This window comes from Symsagittifera roscoffensis, unplaced genomic scaffold (assembly GCF_963678635.1).
Source record: "Symsagittifera roscoffensis unplaced genomic scaffold, txSymRosc1.1 SCAFFOLD_397, whole genome shotgun sequence".
Classification (NCBI taxonomy): domain Eukaryota; kingdom Metazoa; phylum Xenacoelomorpha; order Acoela; family Convolutidae; genus Symsagittifera; species Symsagittifera roscoffensis.
The window spans coordinates 17,548-30,563 of NW_026970803.1; the positions used below are offsets into that span (position 1 = coordinate 17,548).

General features: G+C 37.1%; 1 protein-coding gene across 1 annotated transcript; it reads left to right on the top strand.

Moving 5' to 3' along the window:
- Positions 1-9,930: 9,930 nt before the first annotated feature.
- Positions 9,931-11,649, top strand: LOC134855984 (uncharacterized). The gene is made up of 3 exons (XM_063872349.1): positions 9,931-10,113; positions 10,649-10,850; positions 11,418-11,649. The coding sequence occupies exons 1-3, from the start codon at positions 10,011-10,013 to the stop codon at positions 11,647-11,649; spliced, it is 537 nt and encodes a 178-aa protein (XP_063728419.1). The 5' UTR covers positions 9,931-10,010.
- The last annotated feature ends 1,367 nt before the right edge of the window (positions 11,650-13,016 follow it).

The window sequence follows — 13,016 nt, forward strand, 5'->3', positions numbered from 1 at the left end:
GAACTCATAAACCTTGATGTTTCTCTGAATATTATTGCGGTTGTAACCCGCAATTTTGTAACATTTTTGATTATTTTCCACTGATTTCATACACTTCCTGTTAATATTGACTTTGATTTTGTGAGAAAGGCATTTAGCCAATAGGAACGCCTAGCGATTTTTAATGGGTGAAATTTTTCAAGCGTTCGGTCTCCAGCATGAGAACCCTCCCCTTGTGTTTTATTACTAAACAAAGCAGCAGAAGTTGTTTGTACCATGATATCTTTATATGAAAACCAAAACAACCAAACAAAGAGCTTAAAACATTAGTTATGAAATTTTTATCGTTCAACTCGTCGTTCAAAGTTGGGTAAATTTGCTGTGGTTTGTAATTTAAAATTGGCCAAAACAGCATCTTTTAAGCGAACAGTACAAATCGGATGTTTGCCCTACTTTTTAAAAATATCGGATGCTTGCCCTAGTTGATTTTTGGATGGTTGCAGCACTTTTTGGTTTTTGGGTGTTTGACATATCGGATGTTTGCGCAATACCCGTAATTATGATCTGCTCAGCTTCGTCCACCAATTATTCACTATAGTTGATTTTTAACAAAGCAATAGAATAAAAGGGGCAAAAAAATGCTAGTCAAAAACTTCGATGATTGTTTGCAGTTTTTTCGATTCACCTATCCAGACTAAAATCTTACTTTTAATTTGTGTTTAAAACCCATCAAGATTTGCGACGACAAAAAAAATGCTGCCGCGAACCAGTGGATTTCGCCATGCACTGGGATTTACCATATTGCTAAAAAAAAGTTTGTCGTCGTACCCAGATCCCGAAAATTATCATCCTGTCTGTGGATTGATTGTACTGTTTGTCTTTGTATTGCGCTTTTCTTACCCGTGCAAGCACTTTTGAAGTGCCCCGGCTTTCTTCGGCTTATCTTGATGAGTATTTGGTTAAGTGACTTACTGACTACTTGGATTGGTTGAAATTATAATAACTACGAACAGTCGTTTCCCGTGAGACTCCATCCTGTGTTACCGTTTAACAAGCTGGTTAGGTCGGGCAAAAATTTGGGGCGGGAGATAATCATTGGTAAAAGTTTCTGCTTACTGTTTTCCTCTTTTGTCCCATCCCATTCGTCACTTTTGTGACTGTGTTCAAAACAGTTCATCTGACTCGACTTCTGTTTTCTACCAAACGGTCAACCTATAGAAAGCAATCATATTACAGTGACAAAAAAATTGACTCCCGCCGAGATAAGGCAAATAAACTTAAGAAATTTTGCCTGCGGCGCTGTTGTGATTTACATCATGTTTTGCAATTACTGCAAAACATATTAGTTTATTTAACTGGTCACTTTATTATGACCTTCATTGGTCATTCTCTCCGGCGGAGAGAATGATCTCTCATTGTTTTAATGTTTTAACTTACCGACTAATTCATCTTAATTCCATATTCTTTTTATAGTTTTAACTTAGAATTAGCTACAACAAAGTAACATTTTATCATGGCGCAGTCAACTAACGAATCTAACGTGAGAGGAATACCTCCTTTTTGGCAAAACCATACGGTAGACCCTCCCATTCCATGGGAAGACTGGAGCGATCTGTTTCAATTAGCTATCATTGCTAAGGAAAACATTGACATAGAAAATCTATTCAATCCGTCGGAGAGATAACACCCATTACCTCCAAATTTGGAAAACCCGACAGACGGTGAAACAGATGCCCAAAGACGCTCCAGATTAGAAAGAAACACTCAAGAGCAAAGACGGTATGACGAAGAAGAAACTGCTTCGATAAAAACTGAAACCAAGAAATTCAACGGAATGCGAATAGAAGAAGCAGACAAGAAATTACGTTCGGTTTTATATCTGGCACTGGGTAATGAAGGAAAAAGGATCTTTGGACAAAAATTTACCAAGGTGAAAGTTCTGCAAATTTCTTTTAAGGAATTCTGGGAGTTCTTAGCGATTGCATTCGTAAGAAAAACAAATGTCACATTTGAACGACATAAACTATTAAATAGAAAGCAACGAGAAAGAGAATCCCTCGAACAATTTTGGGGTGCCTTAGCCGAAATGGCCAAAAAGTGCGACATATCCGCAGGAGAAGAAGAGTGGATAAGAGACATTTTCATAAATAATATGAAAAACTACGACATTCAAAGGAAATTGTTAACAGAAACCCTCCCTCCACGCGAAGCACTAAATGTTGCACTCATAGATGAAAAAGGATTTTTAAACCACCTGAAATTAACAAATAATTTTAAATCCAACGGATCATCCGTACACAGACCAAGTAACCACTTTAACGTCAAAAGAGAACCAACCCTTAACATCGAAAACAGTAACAACTGTATGAAGTGCGGCGGTGTATTCTCGAAAGGTCATTTAGCAGTTTGCCCAGCAAAGGACACGACTTGTACTTCTTGTAAATTCAAAGGACATTTCACTAGACTTTGTAAATCTCGTCGCAAAAATGTAAACATTGTAAATACCCAAATTGTAGATAACACAGATTTTAATCCGTCGGATATTCCGGATGTAAATACTGACCTCATCGATAGAGAATGTTGTGGTGTAATAAACGCATGGTCAGAATCTGGACAAAGTGAAAATGACGATTATTCTGTACTAAATGTAACTACGATTTTCGATAACGATGGAAAAGAATTAAAGAAATTATTGAACATTGGACTCGGAAAGAAAACCAAGTAATTTTAAACATTCAAGTGGATTCAGCAAGCCCGGTGAGCTTCCTTAAGAAAAACGTACTTCACGAATTAAAATTACGAGACCCTTACTTGAAAATCTATCCAGTGGATAAATCAATTAGAGACCTATACTGTGGATTCACAGATAATGCCATAACTTTACTGGAAAGGTGAAGCTTCCGATATTTTCAAACGGCTGGTCAGACAACGATTGTCAATTCTTCTTAACCGAGGGACACGAGAGAAATATCCTAGGGAATGACAACCTTCCAAAAGTGGGGATAGAAGTCTCTCAGAAACACTTTCCACATTTCCAGACTAACAAACAGTGTAAGTCAATAAATTCCATCTCTCAATCAAACCAGGATAGGGAAATTTTAAATATAACAAAATCTTTCAAAAATTTATTCCTTCGGATTGGAAAAATAAAGAATCAAATGAAAATCACCCATTTTCACGAACCCTTAAAACCAATCCAACTAAAGGGAAGACGAGTTCCCCTTCATTTACTGGACGCGGTAAAGTCTGAATTAAATAGACTAAAGGCGGAAGGACATATCAAAAAACTAGAAAACTGCGACGAAGACAGATTTATTAGTCCAATAGTCATTACTTGTAAAAAAGATAAATCCATCAAATTAGCCTTAGACTCCAAGTTCATAAACAAACAGATTTACAAGAACAAATATCAAATGCCAAACATCCACGAACTGGTAGACAATGTCGCGGCACAAATTACTAATGATTCCGTTGGAGAAGTGTGGTTTACAAACTTAGACCTGAAAAACGCGTACAGTCAATTAGCATTAGATAAATTCACTAGTAACCAATGTAACTTCAGTATCGTGGGTGGCGACATTACGGGTACTTACCAATTTTTAACTGGTTTTTACGGCTTAGGGGATATGCCTAACGAATTTCAAAGAGTAATGGACTCTACATTAGGTTCAATCCCATTTACCAATTGTTATTTGGATGACATTTTAATCGCTTCCAAAGGATCCTTCTTAGAGCACAAGAATATCGTGTTAAAAATTTTATCAACTCTCGACGAATATAATTTTGCGGTGAAATGGTCAAAATGTAAATTCTTTCAAAAAGAAATAGAATGGTTGGGATTCAAAATCTCTAAATCTGGTATTACCCCATTATTTGACAAATCGAAAGCCATAAAAGACTTACCTATTCCGAAGAATTTGAAAGAACTACGTTCGTTTTTTGGTTCTACAAACCAATACATAAAATTTGTCCCAAACTTAGCATCCTTAGGAAGTCCACTTCGACCATTTTTAAATAAGAAATCATTATTCCAATGGAACGACGACCATACAAAAGCGTTTGAAAAAATTTAAGAGGAAATCGTAAACCTAACAGAGAATACCCATTTCGACGTGAAACGTAAAACTAGAGTAAAAACAGACGCTTCTCATAACGGACTTGGGGCCTCGCTTGAACAACTCCACGGGAACGATTGGAAAACAACCTCATTCGCTTCGCGCTTTTTAAACCCTCACGAGTCTAAATATTCTACGAACAAGCTCGAACTTCTAGGGGTTGTATGGGCCGTCGAACATTATAAGAACTATCTTTACGGATCAGATTTCGAAGTAATTACCGACCATAAAGCTTTATTATCCGCGTTATCACCAAATCACGGGAATAAAACATACCACAGTAGATTAACAAGATGGGTAGACAGATAATTACCTTTTAATTTCTCTATCAAACACATTGCAGGAAAAGACATGGGTTTTACTGATCTTATTTCAAGAATCCCATCAGGAAATGCCCTTCCAATATCACACTACGACGAAGAATTCGTAGTAGCAAACATTAATAAGATTAATAAATCATTAAATCCGCCGGAGAAACTAAGAACTACCTGCTCAACCATTGGTTTTAATCTGGAAAATTCCGATTATGCTTTATTACGTAATTACCTAATAGCAGCAGTGTTAAAACTCATTAATTCGTCTTTTCCAATTTGCTCATTTAATCACAAAAGAACAGAATTTTGTACTTCAAATTGCATTCCAACGGATTATTCGAATACAAAGACCACGCTAATCTCGTTAAAAAATACCGTGAAAACTTGAAGTTGCCGGATCGACCCTTGGATTTAAATATCTTATTTAATGCCAAGTTAGTAGCTCTCTTGACAGAAGATGATCCCATGTTAAGCCCAATTGTTAAAGCACTTCAAAATAAGGTGGAGAAGATTAATGCAAATTCTCCGTATTTCAAACATTTTACCCGAGACCTGCATGAATCCGACGGATTACTTTATATGGACGGTAAACTTGTTATCCCATTTACTCTACGAAACGCAATGATGAAGAACTTACACGAAACTCACCCGGGTCAATTTGGAATGAAATACTTGGCTCAATACATCTGGTGGCCTCATATTAACAGGCAAATCTACTTCCACGGAAAAAATTGTTCAGAATGTACATCGGCGGGTAAGAATTTGAAAACTGTCATTCCTAAGTCACAAATTAGTGAACTTCCTCCACTATCGCAACCGAATGAAGAACTAAATTTAGATTTCGCGGGTCCTTTGGATTCTTACTGGGGGTCAAAGAAATACATTTTACTCTGTATTGACAGATTTTCTAAATTCCCGTCGGCAAAAATTACATCGTCCACTTCTTCAAAAACAGTCATAGAATTTTCACAAGAATACATATTCTTACACGGGATACCTTATTCTATAAGGGTAGATCACGCTACTTGCTTCACTTGTCAAGACTTCAAATCATTCTGCGATTCCAACAACATCAAAATAATCTTTTGTACAGTAGGCGACCACCGTTCCAACGGATTGGTCGAAAAATTAGTACACACCGTGAAAATTAAACTACTGGCTATTTCAAAAGAACATGATAAAAGCACTCTACAGAATGCCGTTTCAAAAATCATCTGGAATTTACGTTCTTCTTATCAATCAAAAATTAAATGTTCACCCTTCGAGATACACTATAACAGAAAACCAAATACCATTTGGAAACAATTAGCATCCGGTAAACCCTCCTTTGGAATTTTAGACAAAGGGAAATCTATACTGTCTAAGGAACGAGCTAAGGATTGGAATGCAGATGACAGACTAGAGGACGGCTACAAGGACGACTTGATAGCCAAGAAAAACCAGAACCCGACCGAAAAAGGCTATGACACGGACTATGCTTCTTCCTCGAAAATCATCGCCAATAGACTACCAATCAAAAGTCCATTCAAAAGTAAAATCCTTCGGAAATCCAACGGCAATATAAATCGAGACTGTTTCTATAAGGAAATAAATAAAAGAATTATAAATTCTTCTACTTCGACTGTAAAGTTATCCGACGGAAAAATAATTCGAAAACCCGATATTGCGATTCCGATTTATACCTCAAACAAAATCAGACCTTTTAAAGGAAACATTTCATTCCCGTATTTTCCTAATGCTAATGTTGAAGTAGGTCAGAAACAGAAAGGACCATCACGGAAACCAAGATCAAGAAAGCCAACCAGAAGAACGGCAAGACAGTTGAACCCGACCACTTCAGACAACCTAACTAGGACATACGTATCAGGGTCTTCACACAAACATACCAGAAGACAAACACATCACGCAAAGAAGTCTACAACACCCCCAGGTTACTTCGCTTTGGATGAATCCATGATAATTCCTTCGGATATTTCGGACACTAGCGAATGGGAATGGATAGCGGGCGGTTTTCCTTGTAGAGACGTAGCCAGGGAACGCCTTATTTCAGACCTAAATACACCTCATGTCTCAATTAAAAATAATCATAATTACGCTATAACACGTCCCGAAATAAAATCTGAGGTTTTAGAAAACTACATCGACCCTAACAGCGAACAACCTAGAGAACAACCTTATGAGTGTCCAATAAGCATAATACCCGCCGGCAGAACACCTAGTACAGAGGAACAGAAAACGGTGACCCAGGGAGGGGACAACGACAATTCGGAGCATCAAAACGGACAAGATGAGTGTAATCCAACGGACAACAACTCGGTTACAGACTTCCCAGTCTACGAGATTAACGACTCATCCGACGAGTGCACTGTACTTACCGATCCTACTACTAAATCCGGTAAAATTACCCCTACCGTCCGTCGTTCTGGTAGAAATGTAGGCCCACCAAAATTTTATGGCAAACGTTATTTTATTGACGCAGTAGATAACATACAAGAAACATCCGGTTCGGCGACCGATCCAATCGTGATTGAAATTGAAGAACCACATACGTCAGACAATAAGACGACTCCGGCGGAGCTAATCGTTCTTGACTCAAGTTCATCATCTTCGAACCAAATATCAACCTCATCAACGGACGAATCACTAAGGATGGAACTGGAAAATTTTGGGGATCATTCTGATCTAGATAGTGAACTTTTCAACAAGGAACTCGAAAACTTTTTAAACGATTATAAATCTTTGTAAACAATTTGTTATACATATCCCAGTCACTTGTCATTTCAAAGAGCTCATACTACCCTATAATCGGTGCTAACCTCAGAGATCAAAACGTTCTTCAGTAATTTCGGATACGCTACCAAAAGGATAAGCGATCCTTTGGATAAACCGTCAGTAAAAGGAAAACAAAAGAAATTGGTGCTCTAAATTTCCCTAATTCGACCTGCTTTTAGTTGGTATAACTCAAACCAGTTATTTCCACCCATAAAACTTGGTGATAAATTTTTTTTTTTCATCTCGAATTCTTTAAACCCAGCTCATATCCGTCGGAATCCGGATAATTAATTCACAATTCTAGTTTTGAGTTTAATCATATAGTGGCGCTTCTGTTTAATGTCATCTCCTTATTTATGGCGCTTGATTTCCTCTCTTTCCTAGTCTTTAAAGGAAAAACTTACGGCAATCTGGCAGTTGGTGTATCTAAAAGCATTACTTCACACACAAAACTCGACGACATCTACTCCATACTTCAATTTTTTTTCAAAATTCATCTCATATCCGTCGGAATCCGGATAATTAATTCTCAGTTAGTTTTCGAATTCAACCACTTAGTGGCGCTCCAGTTAATGTCAATTCCTTATTACAGCGCTTAATTTCTTTCTTTCCTAGTCCTAAAGGGGGAGAAAGGAGTCAGACTTAGTTAGTTATGGTGCTTATTTTACTCGTAATTTAAAAAATTTTTCCTGCTTAGGGGAATGTTGTGATTTACATCATGTTTTGCAATTACTGCAAAACATATTAGTTTATTTAACTGGTCACTTTATTATGACTTTCATTGGTCATTCTCTCCGGCGGAGAGAATGATCTCTCATTGTTTTAATGTTTTAACTTACCGACTAATTCATCTTAATTCCATATTCTTTTTATAGTTTTAACTTAGAATTAGCTACAACAAAGTAACATTTTATCAGGCGCAAATTTTTTTTGGCAAAACAAGGTCCTTGTAATATTTTCCGATAGTTCGGAAAATCAAATTGATCGACCACAAAAATATCCGCAAAAGTTTCAAATTTTTTCGAAAAACCGCCCCCATTGCTCTAAAAAAAGTTCTGTGCACGCCACTGGGCAATTTAAAACTTTTTTGCAATTTCACTTCATCAATTTGATGTTACCATTCTGACCGCGCTGTCGACTATTTCCCTATCCTCCTGATATCGTTCTCATCGATTCCATCTTAATTTGTACCGCTGATGCAAAGTTCCCGGGTTTTGTCGTTAGCCCTCCAAGAACAACCGAAACTGTTCTATGGTCTCTTTTTGTCACTGTTTCCGCAATCGTAGCTGGTAATAGTCCCAAATAAACTCTAAACATAGATTTACTCAATTTCTAAATCCCAAATAGACTCTAAACGTAGATTTACTTAATTTCTAAATCCCAAATAAACTCTAAACATAGATCTACTCAATTTATAAACTATGTTCTATGCAAAGTTTCAGCATAAACACGAATTTCTGAACTAAGTTTTGAAAAAACTCGAAAACTTTCAGTTATACTTGTTCCATTTTATAAACAACACATTTAAAAAATTATACCATACCGTGGAGCCTCCTCAGTCTGAACATGCTGACTTATGCAACCACAATCAAGACTGGTTTTCGGCCCCCACAGTCTGTTTGGGTTTTTTCGTCTCCATGGTCCAAAGAGTATTTCGCCCTTTGTCTGAGTTCCGAGGGTCAAACAAGCTTTCTTCAACTGCATGATTCAGTTTTCACGGTCTGAAAGTACCAAGTTTTTGTCCCGATGATCAGAAAATACCAAACTTTTCTAGCGATCTCGAAACGGTGGTCTGTACGACGGCAGAGATTTATTGGCATTCAACCTTTTCAAATATAACTAATTTAAGTGTTCCAGGAAATCAAAGCGGCGCATTATGATTGCGAGGACATGATTTAGGCAAAGGTTTCGAAAAATACTGCGTCGTATTAATTACAAGCCAATATTATCGAGTCAATATTGTCGCCATCAAAAAAATGCCAGTCATACAATTTCCATATATGGAAACTGTATGGTTAACATTTTCTCCATACACATGTATGGAATTGTATGATAATGATTTTTGTTGTATGGAATTGTATGATAAGCATTTTCGGTGTATGGAGGTCAACCCGGGGTGCTAATTAGTGTCATATTTAACAGTCCCAAAGAGATATCGTCTCCATTTTCGGTCACCTAAATCGTATAATTGGTTCATTCTGCTAAATTTCGCATTTCTTCAACTACATGAGCTATAGAATAGCTGGGATGTTTTGTCAATTATTTATTTCGTTTCATGCACGATCGCGTTTTGGGTTCTATTATTCAAGATTTGTTCGAATCTCTATCTGATAGACAAGTTTTTGCTCTGTTTATCATTTTTATTGTAAATTTAAAAAGCGCGAGCGACAACCCACTTTACGATGCTCCAGAATATGTATGGCATGGCACAAAATATAATCGTCGAATGTGATGTTTTTTTAATTTAGTTTTGACTTTCGAAATTTTTTTCCAGATGTTCTTGAAACCAGGCCATACTGGAAACTTACTAAGGACTCAATTTAATTTTGACATCAAAGAATGTTCGGCAGTAAAATTGACAAAAAGGGCCCTTTAGCACCGGTTGAAACACTTTTTTTTTAAATTGATGTATTTCTCATATCATAGTTAGTGTCAAGTGCCATAGTCAAAAGTTTTTGACAGTTATGAAGAGGTGCTTCTTTCAAAAAACAGCAGGATATACATTATAAATAACACAACCGCCTCTCCTTTTTAGTAAAATTTTGGTTCCCTCTAAAAAAATTGTTGATAAAAAAGTGTTAACAAGTATCGTTTCAAAGAATAGGGAGAGATGTTTTTCTTTCTACTCGCAGTTACACTAGCAAGTGTAGCAGCTGTGTATGACAATAATAATGCCATTTGTCAGGAATGGAAAAAAGCTTACACACCGCCAGGTAATCATTAAATTTTTCCCCGAACAACTTCTTTTTCCCTGATTTGTTTTTCTTTTCACTCCCTAATTTAGCTTTTAACAAAAAAAGGGTTCGATAGAGAGGTAGCCTAGCCGAAAAGGTCAATAAAATCAATTTGCATCTGTGAAAATAGGTCAAAACTCGAAAGTCAATTCTCGATACACCAAATTAGGACGTTAAATTGGGGTATTAATTTTATTGATGATTGCTACGAAACATCCTTATCAGTAACAAAGTACATGCTGACACTTGATCCATACTATCTTGAATTAGTTTTTAGCAGACATCAATCAATCGGTGTTTTCAAGTTCGGTTTTCATAAAAATGGTTAATCCCAAGACATTCTGTGAAGCTGGTATCCAATATCAGAACTGCAAGTGCTTTGCGCGAAAATCATTAGTCAGCTCATCTAAAATGACGGGTCATCTTTCGGCCATCATTGCAATAAATTTAAGTGGGAGAGAATCCATGTGGGTTCAGGCTGTCTTTTTTGGCTGATGTCCTGACTGTTTTCCAGCACCCACCAATGCATGTGTGGCGCCCGGATCCAAAGGCAAGTGTGAGCAGTGCATGAAAGATTCTGACTGCGAGAGTGGTCGTTACTGCAATGGTGCATGGAAGAAGTGCATCAAAAGCGGTGACTCATGCTATGGCCCTTATGCTGGATGTTCGCAGAGATGCTCGGATCAGGAAAACCCAACGCTCTGTCCCTCATGCAGGTATGTATATAAATGTATTTAACACTCAATATCAGCTCGTTTCCCAATTTCCACATCCCTCTAGTAAAATTGCAATATAAAATTGTTCATAAGGAAATTTGGATGACAGAGTTTTTGCTAAATGTTGACCAACAAATTGCGCTTTTTCGCCCCCCCCCCCCTTTCAACATTAGTATGTATTGACGCCAAAGGCGCTTTTTCAAAAAAAAAATTTAAAGTCGGTGAGACAAAAATGAACGTTTCAAAATAGTACCAAAGGGGCACCTTTTGGGTCGTCAGGGATTCAAATCCCTGAGGGTTGGGGGAGGGACGTCTGCTTTCTAAATCCGCTGACATCGGTAAGCTCTTTTTCATTTTAAAATATTTTATAGACTCAGCTCTTTTCCACTATCTCCGATTGATTTAAATTACGTTTGACCATCCAATTTTTTGCTCATTTTTGTGATAAAACCGCTGGTTTTTATCGCTTTCTTTCAAAAGAAAGTACTTTAATTCTCTGATACACCAGTTTTAAAAGATCTGTACAAAGTTATTAATTGTCAATTTATGTCGTAACCTGTTTTTCAGCCATGCTGATTTTCCCAATAACTGGGTCTCATGCAACAACGACCCGAACACTTTCCAGTACTACGGGTGGGATATGGATGTTCCCGCCATAGTCTACTCTAGAGAAGAGACATCATCAGGAGCCCTGGCCGAGACTGATGATTTTTCCCAGGGTGCCATCTGCAATCATAACCGACTTAGAGCAGCGGGAGGGTTGGCGCCTCTGACTTGGGACCCGTGTTTGGGTTTGTAATTTTTAATGTTCAGCAGCCGCTTGTCTAACGCAGACGCGGAGGTTAATGACTTGAGTTTAAAATAATCTTGATACTGTTCTCAATGGAAACCAAATAGCCTGTTCATAATTAGCATGGCACGGCAACTCGCAACAAGTTTGTGTGAGCTGTTTTTATTTAAAATTGTCGCGTTATGTCCTAGTGTTACATTTTAAATCATTTAAATAAGCTATTTTTTTGCAAGGAATAGGAACTTTGATCTAACTAAACTAGGCTTAAAATGAATAAGAAAGCCAAGAATAGAATTCAATTTAAAACCTGTGTTATTTTTAACTAAATATAATAACGCTGGACTGGCTCACTTTGAAAGAGTTCACTAAAAATAAATCGAGGTCAGACAGGATCGATTAAAAAAAAGTAATTAAGGATGACAAAAACAACACTTCGCTTAACTTGGAAAAACTAAATAGTACATTTATAAATTGCACAAGTTAGAACAGTTTGAGGAAAAATTAAAATACCTACAACCGATCTAATGAAATTCTAAAGTAAGTAAAATCACCAAAATTTCAAAGCAAAATTAGGAGGTATCGACTGAAACTAAATTTTCCGACAAAACTGGCGGATTTTTAAAAATGAATTACTTGAAGCTAAATGGGATCGCCAGTTTGACTCAAATCAGCTATCAGTGGCGTAAACAGCTTGATAAAAAATTGCTCTGAATCGTCGTGAGTTAGGACTTGAGTGTAACTCATAGAGTAATTTCGGATAGGGTACACCGTCTGCTCGTCACGCTATCTTATTTTCGGCCGGATAGATTCGTGCAACTTCTTAGTCTAATACCGATCCTAATCTTACTCTTATACTATCTAGTCTCAGGTTGTTTAACTAGTCTCTGCTAGGCTCAATAGATCTAGGGTATACTGGTTTATTGCGGCTGCTGAAGTGCTCGGGAGAGTCCAACTAATTTCTAAGTTAAATTCAAATCTCTCTGGTGCTGAAATTACAAGTAACTTCAGCACTTACAAATAAGTGGGTTGTTAGTTAGATGGATCATGATTGGTTAATATTAAATACTTTACATTGGTAAAACATTTAATTTATCCAATCATAAAATATAGTTTAGATCAGGTTCCACCCATCCGGGTTTTACAGAGTTTTTTAGAACAGTTCTTCTGTAGTTCAAGGATGGATGATGGACGTTGGTATTTGGCGAACATTATTTTTCTTTTGTTTCCTTTTTGTTAAGGAAGTTCCAGGGATCTGGAATTGAGGACACAAGACGTTGTGTTCTTCTTGTGACAACGACTGAGTCTCTGCAACAGCATCAATTCTGGTTTCAGAATGGTTGGCTATGTCAGGTTTTTCTGTTCTTCGGAGAGAACTT

Coding starts and splice junctions, on each gene's coding strand:
- LOC134855984 (XM_063872349.1), top strand. CDS start 10,011: ATGTTTTTCTTTCTACTCGCAGTTACACTAGCAAGTGTAGCAGCTGTG. Junction 10,114..10,648: donor AAAAGCTTACACACCGCCAG/GTAATCATTAAA, acceptor ACTGTTTTCCAG/CACCCACCAATGCATGTGTG. Junction 10,851..11,417: donor ACGCTCTGTCCCTCATGCAG/GTATGTATATAA, acceptor CCTGTTTTTCAG/CCATGCTGATTTTCCCAATA.